At 33.2% G+C, this 25,495-nt stretch overlaps 1 protein-coding gene across 4 annotated transcripts in view; it reads left to right on the top strand.

The window, feature by feature from the left end:
* The window catches only part of LOC132696403 (inactive dipeptidyl peptidase 10), an 81,890-nt gene extending 57,776 nt beyond the window's left edge, over nt 1-24,114 (top strand). For all 4 annotated transcript variants that reach the window (XM_060661214.1, XM_060661212.1, XM_060661211.1 and 1 more), the window contains 9 exons: nt 4,215-4,408; nt 4,481-4,584; nt 8,343-8,472; nt 10,736-10,965; nt 11,313-11,487; nt 16,124-16,410; nt 17,819-18,180; nt 19,060-19,265; nt 19,746-24,114. In XM_060661214.1, the coding sequence (XP_060517197.1) occupies nt 4,215-4,408; nt 4,481-4,584; nt 8,343-8,472; nt 10,736-10,965; nt 11,313-11,487; nt 16,124-16,410; nt 17,819-18,180; nt 19,060-19,265; nt 19,746-19,877 (1,820 nt within the window). In that variant the 3' untranslated portion in view covers nt 19,878-24,114. The remainder of the gene's footprint in view (nt 1-4,214; nt 4,409-4,480; nt 4,585-8,342; nt 8,473-10,735; nt 10,966-11,312; nt 11,488-16,123; nt 16,411-17,818; nt 18,181-19,059; nt 19,266-19,745) is intronic.
* Nucleotides 24,115-25,495: the final 1,381 nt, after the last annotated feature.

Below are 25,495 nucleotides of genomic sequence, written 5' to 3'. Positions count from 1 at the left end.
AGCATGTAGATTACATCGCAGAAGACATACATTGGAAATACTACATTGATTATTCTTTATTTTTTGAAAATATTTACTGGGGCGTGAATGCACCACTGGTTTTATCTGTGAAAAAAAACTTTGTTATTGCAAGTTTAGACTAGTCAACGCATGTAGCGCAACAATTAGCGTCTTCTTTAGTATTAGTTTGTGCCTTGTGCAGTGAACGTTACAGTTCGTAAAATATGGCATTTCCGAGGTATTTGACTCAAAAAGAAGAGGCGGCTATGGAGGAATGAAAGTCGTAAGTATTATTAAGTAAATATTATTGAATTTACGTATTCTTATGTATTGTAGCATTGCATTCCTTGTAAATTTATGTGAAAAAATATTTATAGAACATACTGAAGCGGTCTATATTCCACGTGGATACCTTGATTGACGAAGAAGATATAAACATAAATCTACAAGAGTCTCGGGAACTAACTAATATAGTTGGAATTTTCGAGTTACATATACCGAATAGCTGTATGCTTTCTGCAAACGACAGGCTTGCTTCTACTTTCGAATGGAAGAAAGGTCAGGTTGAGTACACTCGCGCACCTATGTCCGATGAATTTAGATCATGTGAGGAACTAAAAAATTGGCTTTCTGGAAAAACTCCGCTTGATGATGAAGTGATTGATTTGATTTTAAATCTTACATTGCTTTGCGACTTTTAAAAACTGATAAAACAATTACTCAAAGAAATCTTGCGCCTGCCATAGATGAAGGGCATTATGATAATAAAGGTCACCTCATGATTATTCATGCTAGCAAAGTCCGGAGGAGATGTCGAATCTGCCACAACCACACAATTTACGTTTGTAATAAGTGTAATGTGCATTTAAATACTTTGTGAAATATCACCAAAAATGAAACCGGGTGTTATCAGTGGTGCGCTCACGCACCATAAAATATTATGCGTTTTTATGTATCAAATCAGGTTCGATTAAGACAACAAACTACTTTTAGTTGCTTTCTGTCGAATTTGAACTTTTTTTCGTATGTTCATGTATAAGTTATATGTTACATCTTATGTGCCCCTAAACATTATTTAATGTTTTTTCTCAGTGGTTCGTTTACGCACCAGTATTTTTTTTGTATGTTTCGAGTTTCTATTTATTTATTTTTTTTACACATATAATGTATTCTTAAGTGCAACAAAATAAATCATTTCAGAGCAAAAAGTATTTTTTTATGCTTGGGATAATATGGATTAACTTCATAATTATATACGAGTTACAAATTACATGTCAGCCACTGTTTTTGTGAAAAATTCTCAACCGTGAGAAACTTTGCAATCTATCATTCCATATCAAAAAATACTTACAAAGAATTTATATTTGCGGTTAGGATAACTGAAAATTTATTTTGATTGTCATTCTCATTAATTTTATACGATTTCAAAAACTGTTAGTGTTGTCTGGAAATTGTGATACATTTTTCATGTATTGGAAAAACTTGGAGACACAAGTTTTTTTTTTATCACTTTGAAGGGGATGAAATTAATAAATAAATAAATTATTTTTGATAAAATTTAAAAGTCACCTTTCTTTTTGGACACACCTCGTATTTGGGGTTAATATCTTTATATAAGGCGAAATGTAAATGTATATGATAACCAAAAATTAATATTATCCAATTTAATCTATCCAAATCTAAATGACAAGTTCTTTAAAATTCACATTTTCAACTTAATTTTTTTAAGTTTTATAAGAATTTAGCATTTTAAAAAAACGCGACGTTGAAAAGGTTGTAAATTTCGAGATATCAGCAATGAATCTTTTTTCCATTGTAAATTCAAGACTTTTATGCCCCTAACTTAGTCATTTTTTATTGTTATTCTTATTTTAATACAAAAAAATGATCTTAAATATACACAGTTTTTCTAGGAGACAACTAAATAATGGAGGAAATATTAATATGTAGTAAAACTAAATTTAATGTTGTTTATAATCTGCAAATATATAAAAATGGGACTGTCTATTAGGGTTAGATAATCCTAACCCTTCCAAAATTTAAAAAAATATATATTATTCGTTTTAGTAGTAGTTATATTAATCGTGCAAGTTTTCGTCCATCTGTGAAACATCATTCTTTTGTGTTAGTTATACAATGGAAAAACGTTTTATTGCTAATATTGCGAGACAAAGTGCTAAATACGATGAATTACGAAAATGAAATGATTTTTTCCTTTACTTTTTTAACGTTATGCCTTAATATACGAAAGTACAAACATCCTATTATAAATCCTGTATATAAGTATATAATATTTTCAATGTAATTATGAATAAAAATAATTTTGCTCTCTAAGTTTTTTTTGCTATTATATAAACCCTATACTTGTTACAAGTTGTAGTTCCTTTTGGAGATTAAAAAAATTCCTCGGAAAATAAACCATTCTCTCACTCCAACTTGTTTATGACTTTCATTTAACTCAAAATTGCCCTTTTACAAGGGACTTTAAATTATGAAAGTAATTGACACCGCTTCAATTCCCCGGTGAACTTTTCAGTAGTTTTATTTCGCGTGAAAGTTTCCATTGCCGTAGAAAACATGATTTATTATTAACTTACCCCTTTGCATTTTCGTAATTTTATTATTATTGACGAACTTTAAACACGCAATATTCATGTCAACTGGAAGTTACGCGAAAGGTTAAAAATTTCATTTCCACTTTAACTTACAGTTATAAAACATGAATAGATGGACACAGGCATGTCAATATTTTATTTTTTATTATTCGTGTAGAGCGGGCCAAATAATTGTAGGTTAGAGGTGTCGGTTCAAAAGAAAGCTTTATGGCGACGTCACGAGCAACAACTCTTGTGATCCTATACATAAAGTATTTTGACTTTTGACCTACCATAATAAGATTAAATTCTCGTATTTATCTCATTTGTTGTGTAAATAAATATAATAAAAAGATACAATATGTAAAATGCCAAACAAAATCATTACGAGAATTGCGAATAAGGTTCGCAAAAGAGAAATTTATTGTGGAAATGAATATCAACAAGTTGAGCTCCGGACAGACACAAACTTTGATTTCATAAAGCTCGGCCGCAACAGCAACAGGAATCGGGAACAATTTCCTGTAGTGACATTCCACACCTGTTGGATTTTAGTCTTATCGGGGATCGAGACCGGACCCACGTGATAATTAAATTTGCAACCGGTCTTCATTTTTTTTTCGTTTTATATCGAATATTTGTATACGAGGTTATTCACTAACAATAATAATAACATCCATATTGGCTTGATGGCTAAATTATAGCTTGTACAGGGCGGGCTAAAATAATCACAAACCTTTCTAGAACAGATAGGTGAAAATCTATGTTGTAATTTAATATTAATTAAAAAAAAAATTAGGGTTAAAGGCACACATGAATGTGTAGTACTGCTTCAGAGTTATAAGGTTGTAGGTTTAAAAAATGTAATCGCTCTAACTTATTTGCAGTGAAAAATATAAAAAAAAATTATCTCAATATTTTATTATATTGAAAAGCCCTTTTAAAATACTGCACACTTGATATTTTGCTGGAGTATTTTTCGAAAAAAAAAATTGAATAAGAAGGCTTTGAATGGCAACCGTAATACAAGTCAAAAGCATACTGGTAGTTGTCAAACTGTTATTTTGGCAGTGAAGACGCTTCAAATAAATTTTGAAATAAAATAAACTGGAAATCGCGCATTCTCTTACGATGTAGTTTGTATTCGCTTTTTTTTTAAGTTTATTTAACATTAGTCCTTTCCAATCCTGTTGCTTTAGCGTGTTTTACTTGTTCGAAGTCCTAGAATAAGGCTCGTGTGATATATTTTTGGAAAGCGATTTCCAATTTTTTTTTAATTGCTGTTGATAACCACTAAACTGTTATCTCTATAACTTTAAAATGGTAACATTTCTTCTGTGAGGTTTTTACAGTCATGATTTTTATTAAAATTAAGCCCGATACACCAACATAAATTTACTTCAGCCCTTATGATGATTGTTTGTTGTTACAATGAACTCGCCATCCTCACTCAGAAAACATAACTTTGATACTTTGAGATGTTACTGAATAATCTTTAAATTTAGAAAAAATACCATTACCAATGTAGGAGTATAACAAAAGTGTTCCGAAATAACAGACTAATTATTATAATACTGATTTCTGAGAAATTGTAATATGTAGTTCTGCATCTTATTTCAGAGGACGTTTTGCAGAGTCAAGAGGCGTTGTGGGCTTCGTACGATGGAACGCATTTAATGTATGCCACCTTTAACGATTCAGATGTCGCTATTTTGAATTTCCCGTGGTTCCAGACGGGGTCTGTGTTAAGAACTGGAAAGGATACGAAAAGGACGCAATCATTTCCCGGAACAAAAACAGTTAGATATCCTACCGTAAGCAATAGTAACAGAAACTTGATGTCGCCTGACATTAAATAAAACATGCATTTTAAAAATTGCTTGCAGCCTGGAACCGCTATCCCTCAAGTGCAACTTTGGATCGTGGATCTCACCAATCTCACGAACTTAGAATACCAACAGGTACTACCGCCGAAAGCCTTAGTAGGACAGTAAGTACCTACCTGATTCTAACTGCGCCAAATCAACCACCTAGTTGCTGAATATATGCTAGTGGTGGTAACTAAATTGCGAGAAACTATTGTCAAATGAGCTAAAAATTAAGATGAAGTCAAAATTCAAAATTAGCCTTACAACTACCAGAAGTTATGCAAGGTAAAGTCTGTTCAAAGATATGAGAAAGTGGCTAACTGATACGAATTAAGGAAGGATCCGGGCAAGCTGTAAGAATGAAATATGACCGAACAGGTCCGTACTTTGCTTAGAATTTAATTATTTGGGGTTTTGTTAGGAAAGATACTAAACAATATTTATTTATTTATGTATGTAATTATGTTTAAATCTAAAATAAAATTACAAATTATTTTTATTACCTACTTAAATTACTTAAAATTATTCACTTAATATATCAGTATCACTATCGCTATCATCGCCTGTCTAATTATTATTTGTTCTATATTATTTGCAATATGGATATACGATTTTCTGCTTTTTCTATATGTTTAACAGAATTTGCCCAACTTTATGTTACAAACTTCGGTTTCTATAAGTTTGAGGATATTGGAGTTAACACAGGGAAAAACATTGTTACGACGAATGGCAGATTTGAATGGTACAGTGGTAAGGTGAAAGCCTTAAAACTGTATGCCCGAGATTTTTTGCATAATTATCACAGACGCATTCCTTTTGTAGGTACAAGCTTTGTAGAACCTCAATTAATTGCTACATGTAGTTTTGGATTGTTGCTTTTGTGTCGCCTGAGGAAGAGGTTTTAGTCAACTGTCTACTGTGATAACTTGCATTGTCTATTACAATGACGTTATTAGAAGGAATGTTTGGAACTAGTTTCATCCAAGTAAATAATTGGCCTTTGTTGTTCTCTGTAAATCCTATTTTTTCTACATATTCCAGACGCCAGTTCCGAATTCTGAAAGATTCCATTAAAACTTGCCTTTTGCAATTTTTTTAAATCTAATACCCACGTGTTGAATACACTTCCATAATGTAGTTCCGCCACACCGGTTTCATCTCGAGAAAATGTGAGCATCGCTTCTTTTTTTCCTCTCTGAAATGGGATTATTCACAATTTTCGATGCAGTTGATGTTGGAATTTTCGTCAGTGTGGCCGGTTCTTCTAAAGATGCTTGGTGGCTGGCACCACGTTCAATTAGAGTCAAATAAACATTGTTTATAACTTCCTTAGTCTCAATAGAATAGTGTTTTCTACATTTGGGCGGGAGCGTCTCCTGAGATACACTAGACTCGCACATATTTTGCATAATTCGCACACGATTCAACACATGCTGTATTACACACGAAATAAGAATGATTACTAATAAACTTAAACTAAGTTGTATACCAAACCAAAGAATATTAAACACAGGTAGGTATAAAATTGTTTTCTATTACGGAAACTTTAGGTAATAATCTTGTTGCATTGTATGTTAAGGACCACCCTTGGATAATCCCATTCAAAAGCAATTGGTCACTTTCTTATATCTATGAACAGACCATACTAAAGAAACTCCCGTTCAGAAGCGTTGTAGACAACGATACATTTAAATTTCTTAGCTAATTTTATTAAACATTTTAGACCTTAAAATAATGCTTTGCTTTACTAATCCATATTCATATCTAGCGAATTTTTTTAGAATCGGTGTGAAATGCAAAAGATTTGTTAAAGTTCACTTGTTGATGCATTAGAAAAAAAAATGTTATTCAATTCTGTTTGGTAAAATTGGAAAGAAGTTGTCTTGGGGCTTTGAAGATTTTAGTTGATCTAAAAACTCGTTTTTATTTTGATAGACTCGTTAAAAAACGTTAAGTGTTCATCAAAGTCATAAACCGAGCGTTGAATTTTTCGTCATTGTGATTTAGGAATGCATATAGCAAAGTTGAATGTTCTTGTAAGTTAAGTATTTTATATGCAGTGTGCGTGCTTAGAAATGAACCATTTTAATTTACTTCTATATTTCTATTATGTACCTATATCAGAGTCCAGTTTAAATTTATTGTTATGATTTTGAGAGAAGGAGCGAAAAGAGAGAAGAGCTTTTTGCTTAAGGTGTAAGGTGCCCTACTCAGCTATATGTCGGAAAGTATTAGCTGGCTGGCTGGTATAGGAATAATGGCACCAAAATCTTCAGTAAAGTTCAGATTTTTTTTCTTTCGACAATTTTGCCCTCTCTGCTAAAAGAAAGCGGCGAGGGAAGGTTATATATGTTTTTATTTAAATGTTTTTATTAGTGGCCCGTTTAAGAAGATCTGAGATGTAGATAATAAAAACTAAATTGTCGTTATTTTAAAGTATTTTTCCTATAATTTTGAAAATTGCTGGAATTATGTCAGATAGTTAAGGGTTACTTATTTTTTTATGACAGGGGAATTCCGATTCTGGTCTTCTTGAGAAAAGTAGTTTTGTTTGACACGACTCTCTTGAATACTTGATCCTTCCCTTTCCACACATATAAGAGCCACGGTTAAATTTAGAGATAAGATGCAATTTATAATGATTTGATATTCCAAGACTACGCGTGATAGAATTCAAACCAAGGCACATCTTAATTGCTGTTTTTATATTTTTTGATCAGATAATTTTTGTGATAGAGATATGTATATTTTACTTAATTGATTCTCAACAACTGCAATTAACAAATTAAAGACGGCGCAGTACATAGCGCAGCTTTCTTACATTCTATACACCCTTAAACAAACATCTATTTTAAAGCTACCTCCGCCTTTAAATCTGGAAAGCACGCACGGAAAACTGAGAATTTACGTTCAGGATTTACGTCGTTCACTTCGGCATTCGCGTTGCGTGTCCATTTACCACTAACTTTGATAGTTCATCGTAGCGATTTACCTGATGATTCATATTTTCCACATCGTTGGATAATTATAACCTCGCTCGTGTACTCAATTAAAGCGGAACTGAAACACACACATACGCACACATGTTTACCAATTACTTATTTTAATAGGTTATCGATTGATAGAGTTGATAGCATCGTTAGCGCCGAAGTGTTTACAATGTGTGTGGCTGAATAGAATCGCTATCTGAATAAACCTTTAGTAGCGCGAGTCAACTGAATCGAGGTTATCTTGACCAATTTTGTCTGAGTTTGCTATTTTTTTAATAAATAGTCTTCGGTGCAAATTAGATATAGAAATAGACGGTTCACGTCAAGGCAAATAGATGAAATTGCAACATTATCGACTCAAACTCGCATTCGTCCATTATTTCGACAAACGAATTATAGCGAATAAACCGTTTCAGTTGTTCAAGTGTGCTGGTTTCTTGGGTTAATAAATAACAAATAATATGTTTAAAAATGTATTTATTCCCACCTCTCATTTTGATTTCGCATTTTACTCTAAAGATATAAAAATACGGTTTTCGAGAATGTTCCGTTACAGATTCGTAGCGTGTATTTTTTTTATTTTGCGAAACAATACGTTAAAAATTGATATTGCAGTGCTCAAATTTTTGGTATAAGCCTTAATATTTTAAAACGATTAGCCATTAATTTAAAACTATATATTATTGAAAATGTAAAATTTTGAGGTTCATTTTGTGTGTGAGGTTTAATATATAATTAGGAAAAAGACGTTTTGAATGCCCCTAAAATAAAAAAAAATTAGACACAAAAGTAGACACCGCAAAACTGAACTGTTTCAAGTTCGCTATTCAATCGATGTCAAAATATTTATGTTATGATGTGTGGTTATTGAACACAGCCAAATTTTCCAGGGATTACTATTTGACGTCAGCTAGTTGGATAGGGCAAAAAAACACGCAAATTTCCGTTGTGTGGATTAACCGTGCCCAAAACCTTAGTATTGTATCTGCGTGTCTCGCTCCCAACTGGACGTGCATCGAGGTCAGTATACACAATAGAAAACGTCTATAATCCTACAGATTAACGAATGATTTGCATGTAAACAGCAGTGGGACATAAAGGGGCTTTGCTCGTTGAAACCAATGTATTACGCGATAGCGATCGCGTAATGTTTTCCACAGATCACATTTATTTATTTATTTACACTGATATATTTAAAGAATTTAAAAATAATTTTGCAAAACTGATGGGTACGAATGTATAAGCCTAAATTTATAATACAAAGAATGATACGTAACATTATAATCAACCGTTCGGTATAAATTGAGTTGGAACGACAAAGAAATTTTCTTATTTTGACTATAACTTCGACATTTTTTTGCCGGTGTTGGATTTTCAGCCGGTGATGAAAAGCGCAATCCTCGGTTTAAGCGTCAGTGGTGTGGGAATACTTTGGAAAAGATGGTGAGTTCTGTCACACTAAGTCAACATCTTGAGATGCTTTAGCCATTGTTTTTTTTTGTTTTTACATTGACTTGCTACAAAACAATAACTTTTGAAGAGAATAGTTAAAATCAGCGGCGAGCAATTATTTCAGTTATTCAAGCTAGAGCAAAGCCAAAGCCTTACTACTAAAATGAGATTGTTTCATTATTTAATTATTTAACTATTTCATTTTTCATTTTTCAAAATCGAACTTTGAGCAGTAATTCTTGATAAAAATGTTTTTTCGCAAATTCCATAAGGCCTTTAGTACACCGCTGAGTGTACAATTTTAATTACAAGTTATCTGTTCAAATTTTAAAATAAAAACGAAAATTTGTAAAATCGCCATATTTCAATAGCAACACAATGTAGCAAAAAAAGTGCAAAGATGTCTCGAAGTGTTTACCTAGAAATTCACTCAATATAAAAAACTTTACAGGGCTTGTAATCTTTTCCAAATTCTTCGGCAGCAAATTGTTCGCTGCCTTACATTCAAGTGCTGTATAACAAGAATTGGATTAAAAAAGGACACCACTGATGCATAAACTAAGGATTACGACGTTTTCCAGTGGGTGAAAATCCAACCGCTCTCAAATTTAAGCAACTTCTTGAGTGTCTCATTTCATCTGATTGACCGTTTAGTTAAGTTAATATTAATTACTTTTGTGACCATTTTTACTTTTCTACTCCCCTCTGTAATAGTATATTATGCAACACGAGCGGAACGTGTGTTTAATAAACGAGTGACTTAAAAAATTTACCGAACGTGTTACATACTATACTTTTTCTACGTCCGTTAATTTTTGGGTACATTTTTGCAAAGCAACACATCAAAATTCAAGGCGTGGGAAATATCTCCGAAAAGACCCGATTGCTCCCAAACCCGTGCGGTAAAATCCCGGAAATGTCCTAAGTGGCTCAGGTGCGTGGGAAACGAAAATGAAGTGCTAATTTACAATTTTACAAACGGAAGTAGAAAAAATACCTAATTACACACCGATCTAGCGTGCGGAAAGAGTCACTTTACCACGTCGTTTCGTTTCCCACGGATTCGAGCCACTTCGGACATTTCCGGGATTTTACCGCGCGGGTTTGGCAGCAATCGGATGTTTTCGGATATATTTCCCACGCCTTGAATTTTGACGTTTGTCAATTCTGACGGTCATGTCAGTGAATGTATTCGTGCTGTTTTGCGAAAATGTACCCAAAAACTAACGGTTGTAAAAAAAGTATAGTATGCAACACGTTCGGTTTTTTTTGGTGAATATATATGTATATATTTTTTTTAATTTTACTTAGCAACTTTTACAGCACACGTCAAGCTCTCAAAGACATTGCTGATAGTAAATTGGGCTGGCTATCTTTTGATTCTCAAAATGTATCATCGTATGAAATAAACGAGGCAAACTGTTAGTGCGGAAACTCAACTCGGTCTCATATACTTTCTTATTAAAATTAACTTCCCATTTGCAACTTAACCCTGGATAATTTATAGCTCAAAATTTCAGCCGAGTATTAAGGTCAGATTACGAGGGGCGATTTGCATAAAACGGTTGCGTAACTACGGACGAAAAATATTGCTTTTCGCAAGACCAATTTCGCCGAGCTATTGGAAACAAAATCGAAATTGGTGCCACAATTAGTTGAATTTCATGCACGATTTCTTTAGCAATTTATGAAGCTGTTTTGAAAACTAAAACCAAATCTTTAACAGAAATTTCCTCCCTCCATGTAGGGGAAGGGGAAAATACCTTTTTCAATGTTTGCACTTTTGGAACGGTCTCAATACCAAAAAAGCAGTAGACCTTATAATTTCCAGACTCACGCAGAACGAGCATTGGAGAAGTCGTGGTTGGATATCCAAGAACATCCAATATTCTCCCCGGATGGCGACAGTTTTCTCATGCTGGCACATGTTCAAGAAGGCAGTAGAGAAACCTACACGCACATCAAGCACATCACGGTGACCCAGCAGCATATCACTGTTCTAAGTCATGGTCCTCACGAGGTGGTCAAAATCCTCTCTTGGGACAACAATAGTCATCTTATGTGAGGAAATTAGTAATTGAACCCACGTGGTTTACCAATATATTTTTTGCACTTCCACTAATCTTAAAAAATGAATCGCGAAACAACAAATAAGCTTTCTCTAACTGCCATCATTGTGAAAAATAAGCATTGTACATACACTCTATTGTTTTGGACTTTATAACATTGGACATTTTTGTTGAGTATGTCGTGCAGTATTTTCAATCATTGCAGAAACTGGAAAAGTTAAGTCCGAGGAAAAATTCTGGTTTCGGGGGGCGGTGGGGAGCGAGGTTCGGAATGAAACTTTTTAGAAAATGAAAAAACTTTTAAGTGGAATGATTGTAATAAAGTTAATCGTCCTCTAGCTATTATCTGGCGACTGAGCAGCACAAAACGGGTCAGATGCATTTGTTCGTGTCGCGGGACCCGACTACCGACGATCCTCGTCGGTTGGAGTCGCACTGCATCACTTGTGACCTGGGTGACGTGCTCTGGGGAAGCCGATATCTCTACGGAAACTGCACTCACTTCGATGCCTTGGTATGTTATCTTAGATATTCATATTTGTTGAATGAGCGGGATCCGTAATTGATCCCTATTTCCTCAGCTAATCCAGTACGCCTCCTTACTATTAAACTTCTCTGTTCTAGACCTCCCTTTTGTTATACTTTTCTCGCTCTAGGGAAAATTTGAGTTCAACAGAAATATACAAAGAGGACACAGAGATTTAGAAAGCAGAGCCTATTTAAAATGAGATAGAGTTCGAACTGACCTGGATTATATTCAACATGATTAACCTGTTGTAGATCTGCCTTCTTATTCAACATACGTTTTGTAAATTACTTCTCCACCTAGATGAAATAATTAATTATCTACCCTACCTTCAAAACACATTTGGTATGATCGTAAATATTGATATATATTTATCAATAAAAATTGTCGATATATATTTATAAAAACCAAGAACGGTTTCACGGTTTCACTAGGAAATTGTTTCCAAAAACATAACGAGATAGTTTGAAGTGCGTGTATTAAGACTTATATCCTGTGCGATCTGGCCCTTTTTTGCGCCTAATGGAATGTTCTGGTTCAAAATTTCAAATATATTCGATTCACGTGATAACCCAGACTCCAGACGCCTGAGAATTGTGATACTGAAATTGCTTTCCACCTACGCTTCTCCATTCGCTATGCAAATGTCATCAATATATCCGTTTTGACTCCTCTCCTCTTCTTTTATTGCCCGGCATTGGTAAATAATAGGGGCTAACGTTTGAATAAAATGTGGTTTCGATATCGTACCTAGAAAGTAAATGTAAGAAAAATGTTCATTATTCAAAAATGACGTTGAACCTAAACGTTCGATATAAACCATTGCATCAAAATGATTATTGCCACAGAAGCATTATGGAGAATAATCGTATAAGCCGCTTTGTCAAATATTTGTTACCGCTTGTTCTGGCTAATAGTTAATTAGTGTCTACGATTACTAGAAAATGTAATTCGGGAAACCTTTCCGCGTTGTATTAATTCGAATTTCCGAATAAATCATATCAAACATCCGGCTTGCAGGATTTAATCTGCAGCAACTAGTGGGAATTTTATTGGGAAAGTTGCACACGTACTTGTGTGTGTTGGAGAGATATATTGAAACTCTTACCCTCTATAATATGTTGGCCACTGTACCCCGTCGCATTCAGAAAAAAAAGTACCAGTAGATATGTGGAAGAGGAGAGCCTGGGGAGGAAATTTGTTTTCCAAATTGGCCTTTAGTTTCAGCAATCAATAAAAGTATTGTGTTTGAACTGTTTGGATGAATGAACAAGCTTAGTTAAGTTACATTTTCATTTTTCATTTGAAAGAAAAAGCCAACCTATTTAAAACTAGATTAACAACTTTCACATCTGAATATATAAATACTTTTTTTCTTCTAATTAATATGTAATTAAGGACTTTCGTTGTTATATAGAAATACTTTATTTATAACATATTTATATATTAAATAGATAAGTTATTGACTATTTTTAAAACAAAACCAGATCATGTGATGTACAATACGTGCTAATGCCTTACTTAGCGAAAAAATAGGCAAAATAACGAACGAAATGAAACGATTTACCCTCAAAAACACAAGCAATAAGAAAAACAGCAATACATATTAACAGTCTTTTGTTAAAGCTTAAATTTGTATTGTTCCTATCCTTCCCACTCTAAATAAAATGTATCTTGTTCGCTAAATGAAGTTTACTGTATCTACCAAACTGCTTTCTTTGATATCAGTGTCTTGATTCGTGTGGCGTTTGCCTTAGTCCCTTGTGACTCTCACAACACGGAAATTGGGTCAGCTAGCTTTTCAGTACAGCATGCATACCGCACCTCGGTGCTGCTGATCGGAATGATACTGTATCTGTGTACTGGAAATTGTTATTTAATTGCCAAAGCAAAGTTGTTGTGTTTCCTCTACCCTCTTCTAAATATATGTGGGGACTCAAAATAAACACATCTAAAACTGAATATCTAGTAGTCGGAGGACCCCTTTCGAATATATAACTCGAAAATAGTATAATTAAAGGCTCTAGAGAGTATAAGTACCAAGGAAGCTTTATTAGTGAAGACGAAAACACCGAAAAAGATATGAACAACAGAATTACACAGGTTCGAGTCAACAACTGAACACAAGGACAACAAAAATCAACATTTACAAAGCTATTATTGGACCCATCACCACATATGGATCAGACAATTGGCAAATATGGTCACATAAACAGAATGGACAGAAATAGAAGACTCCTAGAATATACATCGACAAATAGGAGGAAATTCAATGCAATAATAATTGAATAATCGAAAAATAGCAATTCGTGCAACTAAATGAAAAAAATTTTTTTTTTAAGTGATCGAGGATGGCTCGCATGATATATATTGCGAATTGATGTTTTCCTTTCCTTGACCTGCCATTTTTCGTTATTAATTTTAACTGCGATTTATTTTTATTTTATCATCCCATTAATAACTTTTAATTTTAACTTTTCATCTGAAACAAGAGATTCCTTCTTACACCCCCTACTATTTAACTAATCTAAATTAGTAACTCCCGTTTTAAATTCTTCGAATGGAACATTGTGAATGCTCGTTCAAACGAATATGCGTACACAATGTTCCAAATACTCTATAGAAGTCGCGTCGCTTTAGATTCAATAATTACCATCCTTAGAAAAGCATCCCCTCAGAGTGAAAGTGTGTGAATTTCGTAATTTCGAGTTTCTCGTTCTTGGCGAACTACCCATTCGCGAGAGCGTAAAACATTCCAAGAAAATTACGACTTGTGCCGTTTGAAATATCGTATCGAGATTTAACGGTCCGGGGCATTTAACTGAAGCTCCAACTATTTCAAAACTTGCGCCTGCCCTCGAAACGAGGGAAATTCCGCAACCGTAAAACCACCCCCTGCCCTCGGAGCCTTTAGCCGAGCAACTCGCACGAACTAAAAAGTAGTGGCCTTTCGAGAATATTTTGGCAAGAAAGTTTGGAAGTACTGTCGCGGATATCCAATGCTTTACTTTTGTTTATTTTACGTAGTACAGCTACAACGTGACGAGAAATTTTATTGCCGTTTACTACAGCACAAATTATAAGATTAAAATTTATCTGTTTGGTTTAAGATATGATTTTTATTGCTTCTATATGGTTTGGATTGCCTTGCAATGTTGTAAAGTCTGTTCATAGATATAAGATAGTAACTAACTGATACGAATTAAGGAAAGTCCCGGGCAAGCTGTAAGAATGAAATATGGACGAACAGGTCTGTACTTTGCTTAGAATTTAATTATTTGGGGTTTTGTTAGGGAAGATACTTAACAATATTTATTTATTTATGCATGTATTTATGTTTAAATCTAAATTAAAATTACAAATTATTTTTATTACCTACTTAAATAACTTAAAATTATTCACATAATATATCAGTATCACTATCGTTATCATCGCCTGTTCTAATTATTATTTGTTCTATATTATTTGCAATATGGATATACGATTGTTCTGCTTTTTCTATGTTTAACAGAATTTGCCCAACTTTGTGGAGGGATGTTAAAAACTTCGGTTTCTATAAGTTTGAGGACATTGGAGTTAACACGATAAAAAACATTGTTACGACGAATGGCAGATTTCAGTTGGTGCCAAACATGTTCAATGGGATTAAATATACAGTGGTAAGGTGGAAGCCTTAAAACTGTATGCTTTAGATTTTTTGCATAATTATCACAGATGTATTCCTTTTGTAGGTTCAAGCTTTGTAGAACCTCAATTAATTGCTTTTTGGTATAATCTTCGTGAAAACAAATGTCGTTATTATACATGTAGTTTTGAATTGTTGCTTTTGTGTCACATGAGGAAGGGGTTTAGTCGACTGTCTATTGTGATAATTTGGAGGATTAGGAGGAATGTTTGGAACTAGTTTGTTTTTAAACCAACTTTCAAATAAATCAGCGGTGGTGTCTTCTTGCTGGCACCACGTTCAATGAGAGTCAAATAAACATTGTTTATAATTTCCTTAGTCTCAATAGAATATCTGTAGTGTTTTCTACATTTGGGCGGGAGCATCTCCTGGATACACTAGACTCGCACATATTTTGCATAATTCGCACACGATTCAACACACGCTGTATTACACCCGAAATAAGAATTATTACTAATAAACTTAAAATGAGTAGTATACCAAACCAAAAAATATTAAACACAGGTAGGTAGAAAATTATTTTCTATTGCGGACCACAATTTTACCTTAATTTAAATTCCGAGACCACCCTTGGATAATCCCATTCAAAAGCAATTGGTCATTTTCTTATATCTATGAACAGACCATACCTATCTAAATAAACGGGTTTGTTGTCAGTAAAGGCAACAAGGAGTTCCTTTTGCAATAAGAAGACAAGCAAAAAAAGGCGGATTCATAAACTTTATTCGTTGGTATTGTGTATAAAATTTAATTCAAATAGGCAAGCCATTGCATTTAAACACAAAGGTGTGATTAATGAAATTAAAAAAACGAAAAAAAAATCATTAGGGTTATTTAAATTAGACGGATTCTGAACTATCTAAAAATTTTAAGATAATATGTCATTGCCGCTGACTTGTTGGACGTGCATTTTTACGCGAGCATTTCTTTATATGCTAGGTGAGTCCTCCGTCTAACGGAATATCTTCGTCGGTGTACGTTCTTCAATGCAAAGGTCCTGGTCTGCCACTAGCCGGCATGCACAATGCGACGAGCCACAAACTTCTGAAGATATTGTACGACACAAGAGCTACGTACGGACCGGTGCTTCAGGAATTGGCAATGCCCAAGAAAAAAGCTTTTGAGGTGCCTTTGCCACAAGGCAGCCAAGCCCAGGTGCAGCTCTTCTTGCCTCCGTCCTGGCGGGAAGAACTCAGAGACGCCGCTTATCCTGTGGTCGTCGAGGTGTAAGTTACACATTTTGATTCCGAGGCAGCTAAAGACTGATTTAATATAGTAAGGCGACCCGACTGGCATCAACTATGGCTTCAAACTTATTCCTTGTTTGTCTGACTGGCTTCTGAACACCAAGGTGGCCCCTTCTTTAAACTAACCAAGCAATTACTGAAAAATTTAAGAATTTCAATGTTTCAAATCTAGAAAAATACAAGAAATATTCGACAACTTTTAAAATTAAAGAATTTGTATAAGCATTTGTGAACACTAGTACCAAAAGTAGCGGTCTACAGACTTAAGAACGACAAACATATCTAATCTCAGATCAATAAAATAAAAACTAAATGAGAAGAGAATAGACTCTATCCGACAAAACATCAGTAACGCACGATTGTAGCGTTTTACCATGGAATGAAAAAAAAATCAAAAAATCTATTATCGTGTGCTAAACACATGATAAGTGCGTTTCAGTTGTGGTGAAACGCGACTATCGCGTGTTAGAATAACGTTAGTTTGACAAAACGGCGAGGGAAATAATTTAATGTCGGCGGCTGCAGTTTTGACAAATGTTCAAAGAACCTCTCAATGTAGGTTCTTAACCTAAATTTACTTATTCTAAATTTCTCTCGATACCAGAAATGAAGAATTTGCATGATTAGAATATAAATTTAATTTCCACTTCAAACTCCAAAATTTGGAAAATTTTACCTTGTAATTTTTTGTATGTTTTAGTAAAACGAAAATTCAAATGAACCATTTACGAAATAAAGTAAAAAAAAACATTTAATTTCTTCATCGAAACTACAAACAAATAAAAACCAAAATTTGCATTGCAATGAAATTCTTCCCATTTTTAAGATATTATTGAATGGATTTTTTTAATAATGAAATGAAGCAAAATATTTAAAATATTAATTGCTATTATTATAAATTAAATTAAAACTCAATTAAAAGCTATTTTAAAAACATAATTGAAAATGTATAAGAATACGAACATTTGCTAATGTTTGACAACATTCTTATACAATTAAACAAATCCAACTATGTATTTTACGATACATTCATACATTAATTTCGAAATGTCGACAGTGAAACAAATCGATTTAATTTTGCCCACCTATCACTCGCCTAGTATCCCACGGACCGAATTTGAAAATATTGTGAAACTAAAAATTTAGGTATCTTACTTTTTGGAGATCTCGTTTATATTTATATCTTCACTTCATTGTATAATAAAATTTTTGACAACGCGCATTTTATTACAGTTTATAACGCAGAGCCAAGTTTTCGGTTTATATCGCCGTAGGGCGTAAATAAATTAATATTTTTGGCAAATTTCTTTCTAAGCGACTAAAAGGCATCCACGATACAATTAACTACAGTTTTCTGCAGTGGTTAAAATTGTATACTAAATTTCAGTAACGGTAGACCCGGAAGTAAAGCTGTGACGGAGGAATTTCGTGTAGACTGGGCTACGTACATGTCTAGCCATTGCGACGTTGTGTACGTAAAACTAGACGTGCGAGGATCGAAAGGGCAGACGAACCGAGCCCTCTATCACCAACTGGGAGGAGTAGAGGTGCAAGATCAACTGTCCGTGCTCGAATACCTGTTAAATAAAGATCACAAATACCACAAATACCTCGACAAGACGCGTATAGGAATATGGGGCTGGGGCTACGGTGGTTACGTCACTTCCATGGTACTTGGGTTGGGCAATCAGCAAAAAGTATTCAAGTGCGGTATCGCGGTCAACCCAATCACAGATTGGTTGTACTATAGTGAGTATAACGACACTGGTTACGTATCATTGCTGCAAATTAAATTATTATTGCAATGGAGCAAATTTAAATGCATATGTTTTTTTAATGTCTTGTTGAAATCTTTTTTTCTAAGGCATGGAAAACGCTAATTGCTATTGTCGGCATTCGCAAAAACTACTAAGATACTTAATATACAGTATGGGACAGCGAAGTCAAATAAATTCAGTAAAAATGTCATCGCTAAATTCAACCCTCTTCAGGTGGACAGCTGCAACCCCTAAATTTTCAAATTGGAGCTAAGGGCCTGTGGTGTTTCATTCCAAAGGCCTTTTCATCTCCTATTGGAAGCTGCTATGATTCTAAAGACCAAATATATCTGGAAAATATATCTTGTTTCCGCAATATTTTTTTCTTCTGGAGTAGTTTGGCCCCTACTTCCGAATATCTTAAAAAATGCATAATAAAAGAGCTACTGCACTTATTACTGTCGGATGTGTCATACTGTATCTGTGTATTATATGTAATTCCAAAATTGGCAACGTTGCATATAAAAAGATATTCATCTTCCATTGTTACCGTGTACAGAAACCTTCAAACATTCCCTTTGTTAGCTCCTCAGAATCTGTAATATAAAAACTGCCTAGAATGTTTATGACTGCTAAAAGTTTTTGGCGGCAACTGAACACCATCTTATTTCTATAATTCTTATCATGCATCTCTTAACCAAAGCTTTGAAATGATCGAAAATTCTAGAGTTAGACATTAAATTCTGCCATCCTCACCTAATAGCCACCGAGATAACGTTCAAACTCAAAAATCCCAAAATAGGACAATCAGCGGCCGGGTGGGTGTCCAATTTTTGTATGGACGAGACGATAACTTGCATATTCGTTATAGATTCGGCTTTCACGGAACGGATTCTGGGTCTTCCGGCAGAAAACTTCAAGGGTTACGTGGAGGCAGACGCCACCCAGAGGGCGAAAAATATACCCAGAAAATCGTTCTTCCTCATGCACGGCCTAGCCGATCTGACGGCTCCCTATCAACACGGCGTGCTTTTAGCGAGATCCTTGGCGGAAGCTGGAATCCTGTTCCGATATCAGGTATATCGTTTTATAGCTAATAATAAATTTTAAAATAAAGTGGACACGTTTATTATTAAAAATGGAAAATAACGTTTAAAACAATAGTATTCCATTGATAAAAATGCTAATTTGGTTAATTTATCAAAAATATGGCCAAAAAAATTACTACACCACTGAACTGCTGTATGTTTTCTATAGATTGAAAGGAAAGTGAGATCAGTCGAATATCCCAAATGTTCAAAACGGCCTCTAACAAATCAAAGCAAACCTCAATATTAAGACAATAATACAAAAACCGCATTCCTCTGAAATTCATTCTTTAAATAATTCATGACCCCAGAAAATATAGCAAAACTGGACGACACTTTCACAGTCTTTGAATGGGGTACGCTGTCTATTTTTTCGGTCGAGTTTGTTAGATATGATATATTCAATAGAAATAAGCGTTTTTATTTGCAAAACATCAATTATACGACCAGTACATTTAAATTGTTTCAGAGCTACGCCGATCAAGGTCACGAGCTGGAAGGTGTTCAGGAGCACGTGTATCGTTCGATGCAAAACTTTTTCGAAGAGTGCCTTAAGTTAGACACGGAAGAAAGGGAGCCAGTGGAGACAGAGGACACTTGAAAGTTAATCTGTCACCTCGTACCCTACCACAGTCACATGACGGCCTTTAAAAAACTATTTCCCTGGGGCGTCCTGTGCCCCTGAAACACTGACCGCGAAGGCGGAGCGTGAGCCAGTGATATAGGGCGGTTGGTTCTTCCTAGTTGCCTAACACAATCAACTTGTTAAAAAATATCATATATAGCGCAATATAGTGATTTGATTGATGGCGATTATTTTGGTATGATCGGAATTATTCGTGGTGAGCGAGTGGGACAATGGAGGGCTATTATGTTACATAATTGATGAAGATTTTTGCGATAGGAAGTGAACTTGCTGGACACTGGAAACGAATGAACAAAAATTGGCAAATTTTTGGATATTCAGATCAACAAAATCTCAAAACGTTTTGGTCAGGTATTTCAGTATATTAAAGTGAATAATTTTTAACATGGTAAGCCAGACACCGAATTTTTTTTCAACCTCCAAGCAGATGATCTACCTGCCTACCTACATCCCTAAAGTATATATAATCAAAGTGAAAAACGTTTAGGTAGGTGTTAATTTGATACTTCAAACTTTCACTAATTTTGATTATTTTTGAACTTAAATCTAATCGGGAGAGCTGTCTTTAATTAATACAACATATTCTTTGTAAAAGCAAGCTATTTGTAAAACACAGGGTTCCGTTCTTTTGGTAAAATTTGCATTTGCAAATGAGGTGAATTGGGTTTTTTTTAAAAGACGCGAGTTTGGAGTTATACCTATACATATTTTTTATTTTTGAGTTATTCATGTTAATTATTTCAATCAGTTTAAAATCAAATAAAAATTTACTGAATTTTTTTCCACCATTAATTTACTTAACATTGATTGACGACTACCCTCCTGATGAGGTTCAGGTCCAAAAAGTGTTAAAATTACTTAAAAAGTTACAAAATTTGCCAAATTTTTGGGAAGAAAAGGGTTTTACTTAAATTACACATACATTTTTAGCAATGCAAATTTAAGAAGGATAAAATTCTGGATTACCATATAATAATAAAATATTTATACAACTTATTTAGAAGCAGATACATCTCTGAAAGCAACACACAATTTTTGGTTATCCTTTTCGAGAGTCTAGTTATTTAGTTGCAACTAACGAGATCGGGATTAGGATTATTGTTTATCGACTGCTAACTCTAAAATAAAACTAATCATGATTAGACCGTAAAGTATTACCACAATACAATTCTCTTAAGCATTTGCATGTGTATTTTCGTCATCATTAAAACAAGCTATTTTCTTGAAAATATTAAACTTTCACATATAAAGGTATGGTACGCATGGTATATTTATGCTAACAGGAAAAAAAAGGTAAAGTAAGTGACTTATAGGAAATTTGATTATCTTATATTTTGTACTGTAACCGTATTATTAAAAATTCATTAATAAATTCAATTGCACATATGGCACAAAGTGGTTTTGTGGAGAATTACTCAAAATTGAACAATGTGAAAAAACAGGTTACCTCGAACATCACAATTTTCCAGTTAAAGATTGACAATTTCTTACTACTAATATTATAGCAGATCAGATTGCTGCTATTTACATGTGTCTTCCAGCTTTGCCTTAGCCTAATTTTGTTGGCCACAAACTTGCGAAGAGTTAACAATTGAAATGAAATATTACTCACCTAGCATATATACATCGTCAATATAAACTGAACACTCGGAACTCAAAACTTAAACAATGTCGGCCTGTTTTGAAAAATATAAAAAATATTTGGACAAATATTTCCATAAATAAAAGCTCGTTTCCTCCATTACCGCACAGATACTTTGTAAACTATATAGTTTTTTATTATCCAGGGTAGTAAACCATATACTGCATTCTTTTGCAACTATCAATCAGATATCTTGATATCTATTAGTAGTAAAAAAAGTAGGTAATAATTTGACAGATTTTAAACTCTCCCTAATTTTCAATCATCGTCCAATTAGCTGTGAGGGAAACAATTTTTACAGAACCTGTTATTATTTTTAGAATTCATATGTCATATTAGTTACAACGCAGTCCTCTTGATGACATATACAAAATGTCAAATATCGCCGGAATAGATAATTGAATCAGTATAGATAAAAGACAAAAATCTATCTCCCACCCTTTTTTTTGTTTTTACAAATTATATAAAGCTCTGAAAGCCGTTCACAATATTCGTTTACGTGTATATCGAATTTCCAGGAATATAGATCCCGATCTCGTCTCGCAAGCATATTTTATTTTTTCATCTTGAAAGAGACGGTAGATTGACTGATCTGGTGAGGCATTTAATCTCTGCGGTTTTAATTATGTATAAAATGTCGAAAATATCGCGTAAATAATTAACCAGAGCTAATTTTAATGCTTTCACATTCCTAAAAGGAATAGCGCTTCAATAATTTAATTATAAGGTACAAACAATATTAAACAGGGTAAAATTTACTGTTGCTTGTAAATACGTATGTACTTGGTCAGCAGATGGTTCACACACACACAAAAATGCTGGGCAACTTCAGAAAACGCTTAAAAGTAAATAGTATAGATTTTTTGTTACGAAAGTAGGTATTTACCGAAAATTTGTTAGATAGATACCTGCTGAATAATGATTATTGTATGTGAATGCTCTGCTTTTTCGCCTTTTATAATATATCTTACAACTCTTCTTGTTTTTATGATAAAAACTGTGAAAGCATTAAATGTCTATAATACTATTATGATAACATTCTTCGTATAAAGTTTAGAAATGCAATATTATGTGAAACAATGAAACTGAAGTGCAAAAAAATACATCTTGTATTTCTAAACCTTCCCTTCGATAAAGGAATTTAATAAAGTCTATTTCGTTCTTCTTTAAAAACGTTTTGTTATTTACTTAATAACGGAGAAATGTCAATTATAGATATAATAATTAAGCAAATTATTATATCATGTAAAGAAATCAATAAATTAAAACAAAAAAGAGGAAATAAAAATAAACAAAATGGTTGTGACAAGTGATTAAATAATAAAACTGTAACCATTAAATTGAATTATTATTACAGATCGAGTACATGTTTTCATCTATACTGTACGTGGCAAAAAAGACAATCTTCAAACTGAATGTTAAATTTCTTAGCTGTCAACTAATGAATATTATGTAAAGTAGCTAAGCTTTTTTACTACAAATCATTCAGATGTTAAACTACGTATTAAGACAATTTAAATTCAGTTAAGTAATATACAGGGTGATTCATTAAGCCAATGCTGACGAGCAATTTATCCTGTTATAGTCGATGATTCTGTGGGGTTCATTGTTCGATAATGAGGTTCTTTTACGACAGCAATTTGCGAAAAGCTTTTGCAATTACACAACAAACAACATTTCAAATCAATTCAAAGAATTATTTAAATGAAACCAAAGATGATGTTTTTTCAACCGAAAGAGGTAATCATTTTTACGAGCTTAATAATATAATAGGTACATTTTAGTGGGTTGTAATCTCGTAGTACATGATTACCTATTACCTACTCTTTAACACGTTCTCGAAACAGTATTATATTTGGCTAAATGGACCTCACTGTATTTTAAACGCGCATTGTTCACAGCATTTTCTGAAAAGATCTTCCATATTATTCTAAACTTAAAAATGTAGGTGTAATTTGCTGTTGTAAGAACAAATCAAAACTTTATAAAATTGAGTTAGCGAACTCTCCTTGAAATTCTTTTCGGTTTTGATTAAACTTCAGCACTTTTATTTAATAACTCAGCCTTTAATTGTGTATGCACAAGGACAAACAAAGTTACGTCACTGGAGATTTGCAATTTATGTATCAAGAAAATTACGATTGGCTTTCATATTAGGTATGCTAATGTCCGGATATCAAAATCAAAAATTATTTTTTTAGGGTCAATGTATTGGGAATTGTAATTATTAAATCTTTGTTTTTTCTTTTGCGATATACATAAGTTAATAAATGACTACTGCAAAACTAAAAAGGTCTAAACAAATAAAACCGTTTCTTGGTTGTTAGGGAGTGCCCATTTGTTTTTAGAAGTTCTCGTTGTACACATCAATGTTGATATTTATGCATTATAAATAATAACGTACAGAACACCAATTAATTATATGAAATCAATTTAAGACTTCAGCTATGTTAGATAATGGAATGTTAAATGTTTTTGTTTTTGTAATATCTATTATAAATAAATGAATGAAGCAAACGTTTACAATAAATCGTTAATAATATTAAAAAAAGAGTTTTAATTTTAGTCTTCAGTTTTGTACTTTTCTGTTTTTTTTTGTTAATTATATTGTTTATATTACTCATTATTGTGTAATTTAAAGTAATCAATTTACCTAAAAAAGTTGATGTTGAAGGTTCTAAACATTGAAAACCTAAAATCTAAAGCCTATACAAGCAAGTTCGGATTTAACTATTATATAAATTTTAATTGCTGGATATTATTTTAATGTTTAAAATGTGATAAAAATATGGTAAAATTGTTGAAATTCATGAATCTAAATAGAAACTTTTAATAAATTAATTGACTCTTTTAAGAACGATTGGGCATGTTTTTTTCAGGCAGTTGTTCTGACACTATTTAAAATAATTGATGCATTTTATAGAAAATAATACTACTGTTAATAGAATGCTTTAGGTTTCAGTTTAAACATGTCACAGCTTCAGTAATTATTTTTCCAAGCAAAATGTAAATTTTATGGCTGTTTTATTGGAACATGAAATTTTGGTAAACTCCTGGGACGCAAAATCGCAACATTTTAATGTTACTGTGACCTGTTGTTAGGTGCAAGTAATTTTTTATATTTGAATTATCTATTTTTTTCAAAGCCTTGGTGCTCTCGAGTTCTAACTATTGCACGTTTGCTGAAGGACTTTTTCTGTGACTATATTCAGGCTTAGATAAATATCTTGGACAAGCAGGTAAAATAGGGTAACCCACCTGACGAGGCGTTTTAAGTTGGCTGATATTACTTCTCTTGGCGATTCAACAGTGCAAGTTGTAACTCATTTCATAAGGTTGAAAATAAAGCTCGCATAATTTAAACTAATATAAGATTACGAAATTTGATAACTGTTTCAGTAAGACTCACCTTTTTCTTTTTTGTTGGATCAAACGAAACCTCTCCTTTTATTGTTTACACCTTTTTTTTTTCACAAGGAATGCATAAATTGCTAGTTCTTATAATTCCCGTCACAGTTCGGAACACAGCAAATGTTTACAATAATTATATCAAAAAAAGATAGTAACACACAAAACTTTATAATTATACAGTCCCCAGTTTAAATAATTAAATATTGAGAGATTATGTAAATATCATCCTTTAAAAAATTTAAAGGCTGAAATAAAGTAAACACAAATATTAAGATTTTACACTGACGGTTAAACTATTCACTCGTTTTCGCGAATACCGCTTTTTCGTTTTTATTATGAAATTGTTACAGCTGCTAGTTGTGCAAATTTTTCTAAACATTAAAAAATAACTCAATCAAAACGTATAACCGAACACATAACCCTAAAAGCGACCAGCATTTATCTCAGTCTGTGGTTTCTCCCACTTATTATAGATGTCGCATTGGTCGAAATGACAAATTGTCAGCGGCCATGTTGGTCT

The sequence above is a fragment of the Cylas formicarius genome, unplaced genomic scaffold (assembly GCF_029955315.1).
Source record: "Cylas formicarius isolate icCylForm1 unplaced genomic scaffold, icCylForm1.1 PGA_scaffold_1__22_contigs__length_36826433, whole genome shotgun sequence".
NCBI classification, from domain to species: domain Eukaryota; kingdom Metazoa; phylum Arthropoda; class Insecta; order Coleoptera; family Brentidae; genus Cylas; species Cylas formicarius.
Note: the sequence above shows the minus strand (reverse complement) of the source record. Positions and strands in the feature narration are given on the sequence as shown.